The sequence below is a fragment of the Oncorhynchus masou genome, unplaced genomic scaffold (assembly GCF_036934945.1).
Source record: "Oncorhynchus masou masou isolate Uvic2021 unplaced genomic scaffold, UVic_Omas_1.1 unplaced_scaffold_1111, whole genome shotgun sequence".
Lineage (NCBI taxonomy): Eukaryota > Metazoa > Chordata > Actinopteri > Salmoniformes > Salmonidae > Oncorhynchus > Oncorhynchus masou.
Window position 1 is genome coordinate 132,424 of NW_027000836.1, and position 17,076 is coordinate 149,499.

Consider the following 17,076-nt stretch of genomic DNA (forward strand, 5'->3'; position numbering starts at 1 on the left):
TGTGAATTATTCAGATGAAATGTGTCAATATGTTTCTCTTTTAGTGAGGAGGGAGCCATGGAGAGAGAGAGAGAGAAAGCTAAGAATTTCTGAACAAGAAAAATGTGCAACTCTTTACATTAACGTTGCCTTCATGAAGGGTTTATGAAGGATTTATACTTAGTTCATCAACTGTTAATAAAACACAATGTGAAGACAAATAATTCATAAACAGTTCTAAGAAAACTCATGGGTTAAAATTGTGATAGCGTCATAATGAAACTAACGCATGGACAAGTATTAAAGTCTTGAGAATCCTCCGATCACATAATTAATAAATATCCACGGCAGTAATACAGTTGATAAACATGACTTTATTCAGTTATTCATGTGTATTTGATTGACAGGAGTCATTCATGTCTATCAGAAATTAACCAGCGGCGTGATTCATCCCAGATAGATGTTTGATGAGGATTGGCTGTAAGGCTTATGAGTCGATCACTGATAGACAGACTTATGAGTCAATCACAGATCACTGATAGACAGACTTATGAGTCAATCACAGATCACTGATAGACAGACGTATGAGTCAATCACAGATCACTGATAGACAGACTTATGAGTCAATCACAGATCACTGATAGGCAGACTTATGAGTCAATCACAGATCACTGATAGACAGACTTATGAGTGGATGACTTTACGTTGCGGATAGGAGGATGAGGTCACCATGGTGTAAATGTAGGCTGGGGAGGTAGATGGATCGATGCAGACAGAACCTTTTATTTTTTTATTTTTTTAAATCATCAGTTCATCTTTTGAAATTAAAATCATCACAATTCTATCTTAAACCTTGACCAGCTCTGCACTCTCAGAAATCAGCTTGGGTGCCTGTAGGAGAAAACAAGGTGATCAGTTGTTAAAATCAATTAATGTTCTCTCTTTACTGTTCTGTATCACCTCTCTTAATGAAACATGATGTTCTCTCTTTACTGTTCTGTATCACCTCTCTTAATGAAACATGATGTTCTCTCTACTGTTCTGTATCACCTCTCTTAATGAAACATGATGTTCTCTCTACTGTTCTGTATCACCTCTCTTAATGAAACATGATGTTCTCTCTGCTGTTCTGTATCACCTCTCTTAATGAAACATGATGTTCTCTCTACTGTTCTGTATCACCTCTCGAACAGAAACAGTCACACAAACAGTCTTAAGGTAATATGGTGTTTTGAGTGATCTTTTCCTCAATAAGGATGAAAGGGTTTGACCAGTGTGGAGCGGTGAGTGTTTACCTCCTCAGTGAAGCATGCTGCTTGGTCCTCAGCAGCACAGCACTTCTCCTTCATACTGTGATATTTAGTAGAGATGGACTTCAGCTGCTCCTCAGTGATGGTGGTCTTATGTCTGACCACACCATACAGTAGTCTGAGGACACACACACACGCACACACACGCACGCACGCACGCACGCACGCACGCGCACACGCACACGCACGCACACACACACACACGCACGCACACACACACACATTCATTTTTGTTGTTGTTGGAGTGTGTGTATGTGTGAGCTCATGTGTGTTAGTTTCATGCCTACGTGTGTTTAATTTGTGCCCACGTGTTTATACACAGAGCGTTGGTAATATATCTCACTTCTTCCCAGAGAGCAGCAGCTCCTTGCTGTCCTTGGTGCAGAGCTCGGGGCCCATGTGGAAGTTGCTGGCATCCAGCTCAGGGGGCGTGAACTCTGTGTCAGGCTGGATGGCCAGGATACAGGGTCTCCTCATGGAGTAGGACTGGTTGCAGCAGTGGGCGATGTGGGGGTTAATGCTGGAGGGGTCGTAGTCCTCACATGTGGCGTCGATGGCGTCGGTCAGCTGTGGAGAGGACACATGGGTAATGCAGAGTAGAGCAGAGGACACATGGGTAATGCAGAGTAGAGCAGAGGACACATGGGTAATGCAGAATAGAGTAGAGGACACATGGGTAATGCAGAGTAGAATAGAGGACACGTGGGTAATGCAGAGTAGAGCAGAGGACACACGGGTAATGCAGAGTAGAGCAGAGGACACATGGGTAATGCAGAATAGAGTAGAGGACACATGGGTAATGCAGAGTAGAATAGAGGACACATGGGTAATGCAGAGTAGAGCAGAGGACACATGTGTAATGCAGAGTAGAGCAGAGGACACATGGGTAATGCAGAGTAGAGCAGAGGACACATGGGTAATGCAGAGTAGAGCAGAGGACACATGGGTAATGCAGAGTAGATCAGAGGACACGGGTAATGCAGAGTAGAGTAGAGGACACATGGGTAATGCAGAGTAGAGTAGAGTACACATGGGTAATGCAGAGGACACATGGGTAATGCAGAGTAGAGTAGAGGACACATGGGTAATGCAGAGTAGAGTAGAGGACACATGGGTAATGTAGAGTAGAGGACACATGGCGAATGCAGAGTAGAGTAGAGGACACATGGGTAATGCAGAGTAGAGTAGAGGACACATGGGTAATGCAGAGAAGAGGACAGTACAGTAGAGTAGAGAAGAGCACAGTACAGTAGAGGACAGTAGAGCACAGTACAGTAGAGGACACATGGGTAATGCAGAGTAGAGAAGAGCACAGTACAGTAGAGTAGAGAAGAGCACAGTAGAGAAGAGCACAGTACAGTACAGTAGAGTAGAGAAGAGCACAGTACAGTAGAGCACAGTACAGTACAGTAGAGCACAGTACAGTAGAGCACAGTACAGTAGAGTACAGTACAGTAGAGTACAGTACAGTAGAGGACACATGGGCAATGCAGAGTAGAGCAGAGCACAGTACAGTAGAGCACAGTACAGTAGAGGACACATGGGTAATGCAGCGTAGAGCAGAGGACACATGGGTAATGCAGAGTAGAGGACACTACAGTAGAGTAGAGCAGAGCACAGTACAGTAGAGTAGAGAAGAGCACAGTACAGTATAGTAGAGAAGAGCACAGTACAGTAGAGCACAGTACAGTAGAGTAGAGAAGAGCACAGTACAGTAAAGTAGAGAAGAGCACAGTACAGTAGAGCACAGTACAGTAGAGTAGAGAAGAGCACAGTACAGTAGAGTAGAGAAGAGCACAGTACAGTAGAGCACAGTACAGTAGAGTAGAGAAGAGCACAGTACAGTAGAGTAGAGAAGAGCACAGTACAGTAGAGGACAGGACAGGACACATGGGTAATGCAGAGTAGAGTAGAGGACACATGGCGAATGCAGAGTAGAGTAGAGGACACATGGGTAATGCAGAGTAGAGTAGAGGACACATGGGTAATGCAGAGTAGAGGACAGTACAGTAGAGTAGAGAAGAGGACAGTACAGTAGAGTAGAGAAGAGCACAGTACAGTACAGTAGAGTAGAGAAGAGCACAGTACAGTAGAGCACAGTACAGTACAGTAGAGCACAGTACAGTACAGTAGAGCACAGTACAGTACAGTAGAGCGCAGTTGAGCGCAGTAGACCGCAGTCGAGCGCAGTAGAGTGCAGTACAGTGCAGTAGAGTACAGTACAGTAGATTACAGTACAGTAGATTACAGTACAGTAGATTACAGTAGAGTAGAGTACAGCAGAGTACAGGAGAGTAGAGTACAGTAGAGTACATGGTGTTGGTCAGCTGTGGTGACAGAAACAGAAAGGGGAGGGGTCAACACTGGGAAGAGCAGAGTGATTTAATATGAGAGGATGTGACATATCTAGAGAGACGTGGAGGGAAAGGTAGGGAGGATGTAGTGGAGGGAGGATGTAGTGGAGGGAAAGGTAGGGAGGATGTAGTGGAGGGAGGGGGTAGTGGAGGGAAAGGTAGGGAGGATGTAGTGGAGGGAGGGGGTAGTGGAGGGGAAGGTAGGGAGGATGTAGTGGAGGGAGGGGGTAGTGGAGGGAAAGGTAGGGAGGATGTAGTGGAGGGAGGGGGTAGTGGAGGGGAAGGTAGGGAGGATGTAGTGGAGGGAGGGGGTAGTGGAGGGAAAGGTAGGGAGGATGTAGTGGAGGGAGGGGGTAGTGGAGGGGAAGGTAGGGAGGATGTAGTGGAGGGAGGGGGTAGTGGAGGGAAAGGTAGGGAGGATGTAGTGGAGGGAGGGGGTAGTGGAGGGGAAAGTAGGGAGGATGTAGTGGAGGGAGGGGGTAGTGGAGGGAAAGGTAGGGAGGATGTAGTGGAGGGAGGATGTAGTGGAGGGAGGATGTAGTGGAGGGAGGGGGTAGTGGAGGGAAAGGTAGGGAGGATGTAGTGGAGGGAGGATGTAGTGGAGGGAGGATGTAGTGGAGGGAGGGGGTAGTGGAGGGAAAGGTAGGGAGTATGTAGTGGAGGGAGGATGTAGTGGAGGGAGGATGTAGTGGAGGGAGGGGGTAGTGGAGGGAGGGGGTAGTGGAGGGAAAGGTAGGGAGGATGTAGTGGAGGGAGGGGATAGTGGAGGGAGGGGGTAGTGGAGGGAAAGGTAGGGAGGATGTGTGTGTGTGTGTGTCAGACCTTCTCCTCTGCACAAGGCAGGATGAAGTGGCCTGGCTCGTCCTTGCAGCAGTCATGGAGGACATCATGCACCCTCTCTGACACCAAGTGGAGCTGGTCGAAGGAGGCCTGGGGCATTATCCTGGTGTAGTGCACCATCATACTAGAGGAGGAGGTGGAGGAGGTGGTAGAGGAGGAGGAGATGGAGTAGGTGGAGGAGGTGGTAAAGGAGGTGGAGGAGGTGGTAGAGTAGGAGGTGGAGGAGGAGGTGGAGGAGGTGGTGTAGGAGGTGGCAGAGGAGGAGGAGGTGGTGATAGAGGAGGAGTAGCATGTGGAGGAGGAGGAGGAGTGGGAGGAGGTGGTAGAGGAGGAGGTGGAGTGGGAGGAGGTGGTAGAGGAGGAGGAGGGGAAAGAGGAGGAGGAGGAAGAGGAGCATGAGTTGATTGTTAATCAGTCATTAAGTAGTAATGTATTAAAAATAAACCATTCATAAATGATTAGTAAGCCATAAAGTAACGATCAATTCACCCATAAGTTAGGCCTAAATGTGATGTTTAAGATCTCATACCACATGAATATCATCTACTCTGACCGTTAATATCTCTGTGTTAAAGCGTGACCCCTCACCTCTTCTCAAAGGCGTTATTGTTCATGCCAGTCTCAACAGCACACATCTTCTTGTAGTAGTCAGTCTCATCAGTGATCTTCTTATCAATATCACTTCCTGCCAGCTGGGGACAGAACAATTCATACAGTTGGCATGATGCCACATAACAGGGCAGAGGCCATTATTATGGTCTAAAAATACTAGGAATTCGGTGCTAGCCTGCTGAGGTAAAGCCAACAACCATCAGCTATTAGCTCAGGGGAGCTAATGCAAGTATTCAGGTCAAGGCTAGGTTACACATCAGAGACTGATATATAGTATAACTAGCTAGGTTACACATCAGAGACTGATATATAGTATAACTAGCTAGGTTACACATCAGAGACTGATATATAGTATAACTAGCTAGGTTACACATCAGAGACTGATATATAGTATAACTAGCTAGGTTACACATCACAGGCTGATATATAGTATAACTAGCCAGGTTACACATCAGAGACTGATATATAGTATAACTAGCCAGGTCTTCTGATAAGAGAAGACAAGACATGGTCAACTTTGTTGTCCCCAAAGGGAATTGGTCTTGGGTTGGGGTTAGTATGGACATCTTTGTTGTCCCCAAAGGGAATTGGTCTTGGGTTGGGGTTAGTATGGACATCTTTGTTGTCCCCAGAGGGAATTGGTCTTGGGTTGGGGTTAGTATGGACATCTTTGTTGTCCCCAGAGGGAATTGGTCTTGGGTTGGGGTTAGTATGGACATCTTTGTTGTCCCCAGAGGGAATTTGTCTTGGGTTGGGGTTAGTATGGACATCTTTGTTGTCCCCAAAGGGAATTGGTCTTGGGTTGGGGTTAGTATGGACATCTTTGTTGTCCCCAGAGGGAATTGGTCTTGGGTTGGGGTTAGTATGGACATCTTTGTTGTCCCCAGAGGGAATTGGTCTTGGGTTGGGGTTAGTATGGACATCTTTGTTGTCCCCAGAGGGAATTGGTCTTGGGTTGGGGTTAGTATGGACATCTTTGTTGTCCCCAGAGGGAATTGGTCTTGGGTTGGGGTTAGTATGGACATCTTTGTTGTCCCCAGAGGGAATTGGTCTTGGGTTGGGGTTAGTATGGACATCTTTGTTGTCCCCAGAGGGAATTGGTCTTGGGTTGGGGTTAGTATGGACATCTTTGTTGTCCCCAGAGGGAACTGGTCTTGGGTTGGGGTTAGTATGGACATCTTTGTTGTCCCCAGAGGGAACTGGTCTTGGGTTGGGGTTAGTATGGACATCTTTGTTGTCCCCAGAGGGAACTGGTCCTGGGTTGGGGTTAGTATGGACATCTTTGTTGTCCCCAAAGGGAATTGGTCTTGGGATGGGGTTAGTATGGACATCTTTGTTGTCCCCAGAGGGAACTGGTCTTGGGTTGGGGTTAGTATGGACATCTTTGTTGTCCCCAGAGGGAACTGGTCTTGGGTTGGGGTTAGTATGGACATCTTTGTTGTCCCCAGAGGGAATTGGTCTTGGGTTGGGGTTAGTATGGACATCTTTGTTGTCCCCTTGGGTTGGGGTTAGTATGGACATCTTTGTTGTCCCCAGAGGGAACTGGTCTTGGGTTGGGGTTAGTATGGACATCTTTGTTGTCCCCAGAGGGAATTGGTCTTGGGTTGGGGTTAGTATGGACATCTTTGTTGTCCCCAGAGGGAATTGGTCTTGGGTTGGGGTTAGTATGGACATCTTTGTTGTCCCCAGAGGGAATTGGTCTTGGGTTGGGGTTAGTATGGAAATCTTTGTTGTCCCCAGAGGGAATTGGTCTTGGGTTGGGGTTAGTATGGACATCTTTGTTGTCCCCAGAGGGAATTGGTCTTGGGTTGGGGTTAGTATGGAAACCACACATGATTAATACATACAGCGGTTTTGACACACTCTGCATGGTCCTCCTTGTCACAGCACTGGAGCAAGGCCTGCTCAGCCTCCTTGGCGAACCTCAGAATCACCTGCTGAGACGACTCAGGGTGACGCACTGAGATCTCATACACCAACCTGCCGATCAGGACAGACCATATACAGAGAGTCAGTAGTCAGACAGCCAATCAGGACAGACCGTTCACAGTCGTTTAGCCAATAGCAATACCCCATGCAAAGTCAGAATTGTGTGTATAGGCAGCTTTTCCAGATGTGTGTGTGTGTGTGTGTGTGTGTGTGTGTGTGTGTGTGTGTGTGTGTGTGTGTGTGTGTGTGTGTGTGTGTGTGTGTGTGTGTGTGTGTGTGTGTGTGTGTGTGTGTGTGTGTGCGTGAATACATACTTCCCCATGGCTGCATCCGGGGTCTTGGTAAAGGTCTGGCAGACTGCTGCTATGTCAGCGTGAACGTCGTAGTGCTCAGACAGACCGTCTGGCTTAGAGTCTGGCTTCATGGCCTCAACACAGGACCCTCTGTGTACCGCATCCTCCTTACAGCATGCAGACAGACCCACCGCGCGAGACAACACACTCTTATCAGCACACACCTCATCCACCAGGGTCTTCTGTTTGGGGGGGATACACACACAGACAGGAACAGTCAAGGACACAAATACATGTATATGCAGACACACACAAACACATCCAATAGAAAGTGAGTGAGAGGTGAGAGGCTGAGAGGTGAGAGGCTGAGAGGTGAGAGGCTGAGAGGCTGAGAGGCTGAGAGGTGAGAGGTGAGAGGCTGAGAGGCAGAGAGGTGAGATGCTGAGAGTGAGACGTGAGAGGCTGAGAGGTGAGAGGCTGAGAGGCAGAGAGGTGAGATGCTGAGAGTGAGACGTGAGAGGCTGAGAGGTGAGAGGCTGAGAGTGAGAGGTGAGAGGCTGAGAGGTGAGAGGTGAGAGGCTGAGAGTGAGACGTGAGAGGCTGAGAGGTGAGAGTGAGAGAGAGGCTGAGAGTGAGGTGAGAGGCTGAGAGGTGAGAGGCTGAGAGGCTGAGAGTGAGAGGTGAGAGGCTGAGAGGTGAGAGGTGAGAGGCTGAGAGCTGAGAGTGAGTGAGAGGCTGAGAGGTGAGAGGCTGAGAGTGAGACGTGAGAGGCTGAGAGGTGAGAGGCTGAGAGGTGATAGGCTAAGAGGTGAGAGGCTGAGAGGTGAGAGGCTGAGAGGTGAGAGGCTGAGAGGTGAGAGGCTAAGAGGTGAGAGGCTAAGAGGTGAGAGGCTGAGAGACTGAGAGGTGAGAGGCTGAGAGGTGAGAGGCTAAGAGGTGAGAGGCTGAGAGGCTAAGAGGTGAGAGGCTAAGAGGTGAGAGGCTGAGAGACTGAGAGGTGAGAGGCTGAGAGTGAGAGGCTGAGAGGTGAGAGGCTGAGAGGCTGAGAGGCTAAGAGGTGAGAGACTGAGAGGTGAGAGGCTGAGAGTGAGAGGCTGAGAGGTGAGAGGCTAAGAGACTGAGAGGTGAGAGGCTGAGAGTGAGAGGCTGAGAGTAACAGGCTGAAAGAGTGAGAGCTGAGAGGCTAAGAAGTGAGAGGCTGAGAGTGAGAGGTGAGAGGCTGAGAGTGAGAGGTGAGAGGCTGAGTGAGAGACTGAGAGTAAGAGGCTGAAAGAGTGAGAGCTGAGAGGCTAAGAAGTGAGAGCTGAGTGGCTAAGAAGTGAGAGGCTAAGAGAGAGGATGAGAGGCTAAGAGGTGAGAGGCTGAGAGGCTAAGAGATGAGAGGCTGAGAGGTGGGAGAGGCTGAGAGGTGAGAGGCTGAGAGGCTAAGAGATGAGAGGCTGAGAGGTGAGAGGCTGAGAGGATGAGAGGCTAAGAGATGAGTGGCTAAGAGATGAGAGGATGAGAGATGAGAGGCTAAGAGATGAGAGGCTAAGAGATGAGAGGCTGAGAGGTGAGAGGCTAAGAGGTGAGAGGCTAAGAGGTGAGAGGCTAAGAGGTGAGAGGCTGAGAGGTGAGAGGTGAGAGGCTGAGAGGTGAGAGGCTAAGAGGTGAGAGGCTAAGAGGCTGAGAGGTGAGAGGTTGAGAGTTTAGAGACAGAGTGAAAGGTTAAAAGGTAAACAGAGAGGAAATGAAAGAGTTTTGAAAGAGAGGAGGAACTAAAAGAGAAATCCACCAATAAAAAGAGAGGAATCTCTAAGACATAGTTTACCCTCTCCTTCATGCATGTGACCATGTCTCCGCTGCAGCAGGGGGCAACAGTCGCTACGATCTTGTCTACCATGCCTCCCATCTCCTGGAAAGAGGCCTGAGGCATCTTCTGGCTGTACTGGATCAGCTTCCTGTTAGAACAGACAGACACACGCGTCAACCAATGGGACTGGCCCAAGGGCGGGCTCAGCTGGCTCTCAGCCAATTAGAACCATAGAATTTTAGATTGACGTGTCCTACTTGGCCTTGACAACGCGGTCTCCATATTTCTTGTGGACGATGCACAGGGCCCTGAGTTCAGTCACGCGTTTCGCGACGGCGCGTTGGAAAGTAGCTTTCTGGAAAAGAGAGCGAGAGAATGTTTACATTGGCTATATATGTCCTTTATCTGTCCATGCCAATAAATATTATTGAAATGAATTGAGAGACTGCATACAAAATGGCACCCTATTCTCTCATAGGGTTCTAGTCAACAGTAGAGTACTGTATAGAAAATAGGGTGCGATCTGACGCCTCCTGACCTTGGTGTCGAAGCAGGTCTGGGCCTCGGCCTCTCCACAACAGCTAGTCAGAACCTCTCCATAACCTTTGGCGATAGCCAGGATCACATGTGGTTGTAGCATTGTGTTACTCTTGGAGAACTTGAAGATGAACCTGAAACACACACACACACACACGCACACACACACACACACACACACACACACACACACACACACACACACACACACACACACACACACACACACACACACACACACACACACACACACACACACACACACACACAGTAAATTCCAGAAAAACACTCCATACTGCTCAGCGGCCTAACACAGTATTTTAGCTGGTGTGGTCTCAAGTCGATGGTCTCTAGTCGATGGTGTGGTCTCTAGTCGATGGTGTGGTCTCAAGTCGATGGTCTCTAGTCGATGGTGTGGTCTCTAGTCGATGGTGTGGTCTCTAGTCGATGGTCTCAAGTCGATGGTCTCTAGTTGATGGTGTGGTCTCTAGTCGATGGTGTGGTCTCTAGTCGATGGTGTGGTCTCTAGTCGATGGTCTCTAGTTGATGGTGTGGTCTCTAGTCGATGGTGTGGTCTCTAGTCGATGGTCTCGAGTCAATGGTGTGGTCTCTAGTCGATGGTCTCTAGTCGATGGTGTAGTCTCTAGTCGATATTGTGGTCTCTAGTCGATGGTGTGGTCTCTAGTCGATAGTGTGGTCTCTAGTCGATAGTGTGGTCTCTAGGCGATGGTGTGGTCTCTAATCTATGGTGTGGTCTCTAGTCAATGGTGTGGTCTCTAGTCGATAGTGTGGTCTCTAGTCGATGGTGTGGTCTCTAGTCGATGGTGTGGTCTCTAGTCGATGATCTCTAGTCGATGGTGTGGTGGTCTCTAGTCGATGGTGTGGTCTCTAGTCGATGGTGTGGTCTCTAGTCAATGGTGTGGTCTCTAGTCGATATTGTGGTCTCTAGTCGATATTGTGGTCTCTAGTCGATGGTAGGGTCTCTAGTCGATGGTGGGGTCTCTAGTCGATGGTGGGGTCTCTAGTCGATGGTGGGGTCTCTAGTCGATGGTGTGGTCTCTAGTCGATGGTCTCTGGTCGATGGTGTAGTCTCTAGTTGATGGTGTGGACTCAGGTTGATGGTTTAGTCTCTAGTTGATGGTGTGGTCTCTAGTCGATGGTGTGGTCTCTAGTCGAAGTTGGGGTCTCTAAGTCGATGGTGTGGTCTCTAGTCGAGTGTGGTCTCTAGTCGAGTGTGGACACTTACCTCCCAACAAAAGCCTTGTGGTCCTTCTTGAAGTCTTCACACTGGTCTGCAGCGGGCAGCTCAGCTTTTAGGGACAGGTCCCGAGGAATCTACAATCAATCAATCAACCACTCAATCAATCAGTCAAATGTATCCATAAAAGCCTTTTTGACTTCCAGTAACCCGGTCTACACCCCAAAGAGTAAGCAGAAGGAAGAAACCTAGATAGGAAACCTGGCTCAGAGGGAGGGGTGGTCCATTCTACCTTGGCCTTGTGGTCCAGGAAGCAGTGTGTCCTCTCAGCAGCAGTCTTCTCACAGCACATCTTCAGATGGTTCTTCTCCACCAGTGTCTCAGAGGAACACACCGCGCTCTGGAACAGGTCCGCCTGCGCGCACACACACACACACACACACACACACACACACACACACACACACACACACACACACACACACACACACACACACACACACACACACACAAATAGGAGTACACCGTTTAGCCAGCAGAGAGTGCTATTATATCAGAACAGTTTCAACTGAAACAGACAGGAAACATTAGTCACTAATGCCCAATTCCATACCTACCCATACCTCTGGCCCCTACCTACACCTGGCCAGGCTGGCCAAATCTTAAATGTAAAGTTGTGTGATAAGGTTGATGTGGTGTGATAAGGATGATGAGGTGTGATAAGGATGATGAGGTGTGATAAGGATGAGGTGTGATAAGGATGAGGTGTGATAAGGATGATGAGGTGTGATAAGGATGATGAGGTGTGATAAGGATGAGGTGTGATAAGGATGATGAGGTGTGATAAGGATGAGATGTGATAAGGATGATGGGGTGTGATAAGGATGATGAGGTGTGATAAGGATGACGTGGTGTGATAAGGATGATGTGGTGTGATAAGGATGACGTGGTGTGATAAGGATGACGAGGTGTGATAAGGATGATGAGGTGTGATAAGGATGATGAGGTGTGATACGGATGATGAGGTGTGATAAGGATGATGAGATGTGATTAGGATGATGAGGTGTGATACGGATGATGAGGTGTGATACGGATGATGAGGTGTGATACGGATGATGAAATGATAGGTGTCTCTCACCACATCTCTGTCGCAGTCCTCTGGAGGAGTGTCTGAGCAGCATTTGACGCCCATGGCTAAGGCCTCCGCGATGAGAGGCACCAAGTCACCCAACGTACTATCCGGAAGATTCTGAGCCAGCCCTACAAGGATCCTGCACGCACAGTCAGATGATGCATTAAGCCAAAACATGAACACACAGTGCAGTTTACTGACTGAACTCATTGTTATTTGTGGTTAGAGTGTTGGGCCAGTAACCGAAAGGTTGCTGGATCGAATCCCCGAGCTGACAAATCTTTCGTTCTGCCCCTGAACAAGGCAGTTAACCCACCTTTCTGTCATTGTAAATAAGAATTTGTTCTTAACTGACTTGCCTAGTTAAATAAAGAAATGTTTTGTTATACTTGTTCTCCCTACCGTCCTGGACAACAATACTTCTACTGCTACTTACAGCTAAGGTTTTAATCAGCAAAAAAAGCAAAGAGCTCTTCATAAGACGGTCCTCTCTCAGGAGCTACTACTGCAATATGAGGCATATCTACTACTGCAATATGAGGCATATCTACTACTGCAATATGAGACATGTCTACTAATGCAATATGAGACATATCTACTACTGCAATATGAGACATGTCTACTAATGCAATATGAGACATATCTACTACTGCAATATGAGGCATATCTACTACTGCAACATGAGACATCTACTACTGCAATATGAGACATATCTACTACTGCAATATGAGGCATATCTACTACTGCAACATGAGACATCTACAACTGCAATATGAGACATATCTACTACTGCAACATGAGGCATATCTACTACTGCAATATGAGGCATATCTACTACTGCAATATGAGACATATCTACTACTGCAACATGAGGCATATCTACTACTGCAACATGAGGCATATCTACTACTGCAATATGAGGCATATCTACTACTGCAATATGAGACATATCTACTACTGCAACATGAGGCATATCTACTACTGCAACATGAGACATCTACTACTGCAACATGAGGCATATCTACTACTGCAACATGAGACATCTACCACTGCAATATGAGGCATATCTACTACTGCAACATGAGACATCTACTACTGCAACATGAGGCATATCTACTACTGCAACATGAGACATCTACTACTGCAATATGAGGCATATCCACTACTGCAACATGAGACATCTACTACTGCAACATGAGGCATATCTACTACTGCAACATGAGACATCTACTACTGCAACATGAGGCATATCTACTACTGCAACATGAGACATCTACTACTGCAACATGAGGCATATCTACTACTGCAACATGAGACATCTACTACTGCAACATGAGGCATATCTACTACTGCAACATGAGACATCTACTACTGCAACATGAGGCTGCACTACTCACAAAGATTTGAATCCATCTTCCTTGGCCTCCGTGAAGATGGTACAGATCTGGTTCTGAGCCTGAGACTGGGCTGACACACTCAGCAGCACCAACAGGCTGCAGACAGACAACCACTGCATGATGAAAGGACAGGCGCACGGACGGAGGGATGGATGGAGAGAAGGAGGGATGGATGGAGGACGGGATCTAGCGATTGAGCCGAGGAATGGAGAAATGCAGGGCTCCTTTATACTATTGTGGAATCTGTCAATCATTAGCTGACCTCTCTCTCTCTCTCCACCTCTCTCTCTCTCTCTCTCTCTCTCCACCTCTCTCTCTCTCTCTCTCTTTCTCTCCACCTCTCTCTCTCTCCACCTCTCTCTCTCCACTCTCTCTCTCTCTCTCTCTCTCTCTCTCTACCTCTCTCTCTCTACCTCTCTCTCTCTGCCTCTCTTTCATTTGGAACTGGGACTGTGTTTCACAACTGGTCTTTGCACACAGTGATCTGTCAGTAAATAAAGGTCTGAAAGACAAAGTCCACTGCCCGTTGTGCCTCCAAACTGTCCCCATGATAACCCACCATCTGACCAGGTAATCTGTCTCCAAACTGTCCCCATGGTAACCTGCACCATCTAACCAGATAATATGTCTCCAAACTGTCCCCATGGTAACCTGCACCATCTAACCAGATAATATGTCTCCAAACTGTCCCCATGGTAACCTGCACCATCTAACCAGATAATATGTCTCCAAACTGTCCCCATGGTAACCTGCACCATCTAACAAGATACTATGTCTCCAAACTGTCCCCATTGTAACCTGCACCATCTGACCAGGTAATCTGTCTCCGAACTGTCCCCATGGTAACCTGCACCATCTAACCAGGTAATATGTCTCCAAACTGTCCCCATGGTAACCTGCACCATCTAACCACATAATCTGTCTCAAAACTGTCCCCATGGTAATCTGCACCATCTAACCAGGTAATCTGTCTCCAAACTGCCCCCATGGTAGCCCAACATCTAACCAGATAATCTGTCTCCAAACTGTCCCCATGGTAATCTGCACCATCTAACCAGATAATCTGTCTCCGAACTGTCCCCATGATAACCTGCACCATCTGACCCGGTAATATGTCTCCAAACTGTCCCCATGGTAACCTGCACCATCTGACCAGGTAATCTGTCTCCAAACTGTCCCCATGGTAACCTGCACCATCTAACCACATAATCTGTCTCCAAACTGTCCCCATGGTAACCTGCACCATCTGACCAGGTAATCTGTCTCCAAACTGTCCCCATGGTAACCTGCACCATCTAACCACATAATCTGTCTCCAAACTGTCCCCATGGTAACCTGCACCATCTAACCAGGTAATCTGTCTCCAAACTGCCCCCATGGTAACCTGCACCATCTAACCAGATAATCTGTCTCCGAACTGTCCCCATGATAACCTGCACCATCTGACCAGGTACTATGTCTCCAAACTGTCCCCATGGTAACCTGCACCATCTGACCAGGTAATCTGTCTCCAAACTGTCCCCATGGTAACCTGCACCATCTGACCAGGTAATCTGTCTCCAAACTGTCCCCATGGTAACCTGCACCATCTAACCAGGTAATCTGTCTCCAAACTGCCCCCATGGTAACCTGCACCATCTAACCAGATAATCTGTCTCCGAACTGTCCCCATGATAACCTGCACCATCTGACCAGGTAATATGTCTCCAAACTGTCCCCATGGTAACCTGCACCATCTGACCAGGTAATCTGTCTCCGAACTGTCCCCATGATAACCTGCACCATCTAACCAGATAATCTGTCTCCAAACTGTCCCCATGGTAACCTGCACCATCTGACCAGGTAATCTGTCTCCAAACTGTCCCCATGGTAACCTGCACCATCTGACCAGGTAATCTGTCTCCAAACTGTCCCCATGGTAACCAACCATGAGATCAGAAAATGTGTCTAAAAACTGCCCCCATGGTAACCCACCAGCTAACCAGGTAATCTGTCTCCAAACTGTCCCCATGCTAACCAACCATGAGATCAGAAAATGTGTCTCCAAACTGCCCCCATGATAACCTGCACCAGCTAACCAGATAGTCTGTCTCCAAACTATCCCCATGGTAACCCACCATGAGATCAGAAAATATGTCTCCAAACTGTCCCAATGATAACCCACCATCTGACCAGGTAATCTGTCTCCAAACTGTCCCCATGATAACCTGCACCATCTAACCAGATACTATGTCTCCAAACTGTCCCCATGGTAACCTGCACCATCTAACCAGATAATATGTCTCCAAACTGTCCCCATGGTAACCTGCACCATCTAACCAGATAATATGTCTCCAAACTGTCCCCATGGTAACCTGCACCATCTAACCAGATACTATGTCTCCGAACTGTCCCCATGATAACCTGCACCATCTGACCAGATAATCTGTCTCCGAACTGTCCCCATGGTAACCTGCACCATCTAACCAGGTAATATGTCTCCAAACTGTCCCCATGGTAACCTGCACCATCTAACCAGATACTATGTCTCCAAACTGTCCCCATGATAACCTGCACCATCTGACCAGGTAATCTGTCTCCAAACTGTCCCCATGGTAACCTGCACCATCTGACCAGGTGATCTGTCTCCAAACTGTCCCCATGATAACCTGCACCATCTGACCCGGTAATATGTCTCCAAACTGTCCCCATGGTAACCTGCACCATCTGACCAGGTAATCTGTCTCCAAACTGTCCCCATGGTAACCTGCACCATCTAACCACATAATCTGTCTCCAAACTGTCCCCATGGTAACCTGCACCATCTAACCAGGTAATCTGTCTCCAAACTGCCCCCATGGTAACCTGCACCATCTAACCAGATAATCTGTCTCCGAACTGTCCCCATGATAACCTGCACCATCTGACCAGATAATATGTCTCCAAACTGTCCCAATGGTAACCTGCACCATCTGACCAGGTAATCTGTCTCCAAACTGTCCCCATGGTAACCTGCACCATCTGACCAGGTAATCTGTCTCCAAACTGTCCCCATGGTAACCTGCACCATCTAACCAGGTAATCTGTCTCCAAACTGCCCCCATGGTAACCTGCACCATCTAACCAGATAATCTGTCTCCGAACTGTCCCCATGATAACCTGCACCATCTGACCAGGTAATATGTCTCCAAACTGTACCAATGGTAACCTGCACCATCTGACCAGGTAATCTGTCTCCAAACTGTCCCCATGGTAACCTGCACCATCTGACCAGGTAATCTGTCTCCGAACTGTCCCCATGATAACCTGCACCATCTAACCAGATAATCTGTCTCCAAACTGTCCCCATGGTAACCTGCACCATCTGACCAGGTAATCTGTCTCCAAACTGTCCCCATGGTAACCTGCACCATCTGACCAGGTAATCTGTCTCCAAACTGTCCCCATGGTAACCAACCATGAGATCAGAAAATGTGTCTAAAAACTGCCCCCATGGTAACCCACCATCTAACCAGGTAATCTGTCTCCAAACTGTCCCCATGCTAACCAACCATGAGATCAGAAAATGTGTCTCCAAATTGCCCCCATGATAACCTGCACCAGCTAACCAGATAGTCTGTCTCCAAACTATCCCCATGGTAACCCACCATGAGATCAGAAAATATGTCTCCAAACTGTCCCAATGATAACCCACCATCTGACCAGGTAATCTGTCTCCAAACTG

The 17,076-nt window shown here is 47.9% G+C and overlaps 1 protein-coding gene across 1 annotated transcript; it reads right to left on the reverse strand.

Annotated features, from left to right (window-relative positions):
- Positions 1–333: 333 nt before the first annotated feature.
- On the reverse strand, positions 334–13,584 carry LOC135529173 (albumin 1). The gene is made up of 14 exons (XM_064958036.1): positions 13,374–13,584; positions 11,983–12,115; positions 11,137–11,259; positions 10,893–10,981; positions 9,648–9,780; positions 9,367–9,464; positions 9,128–9,257; positions 7,339–7,559; positions 6,943–7,075; positions 5,072–5,175; positions 4,466–4,607; positions 1,633–1,856; positions 1,275–1,407; positions 334–870 (listed from the first exon to the last, which is right to left on the reverse strand). Exons 1-14 carry the CDS (start codon positions 13,490–13,492, stop codon positions 826–828), a joined length of 1,827 nt encoding a protein of 608 aa, XP_064814108.1. The 5' UTR covers positions 13,493–13,584; the 3' UTR covers positions 334–825.
- Between the last annotated feature and the right edge of the window lie 3,492 nt (positions 13,585–17,076).

Bases quoted from the DNA above. Each gene is read 5' to 3' on its own strand.
- LOC135529173 (XM_064958036.1), bottom strand. From the start codon at position 13,492: ATGCAGTGGTTGTCTGTCTGCAGCCTGTTGGTGCTGCTGAGTGTGTCA. The intron at 7,560-9,127 runs GTAAACTATGTC...CCCCCCAAACAG, and splicing joins TCACATGCATGAAGGAGAGG to AAGACCCTGGTGGATGAGGT. The intron at 5,176-6,942 runs GTATGTATTAAT...TTCTGTCCCCAG, and splicing joins CAGAGTGTGTCAAAACCGCT to CTGGCAGGAAGTGATATTGA.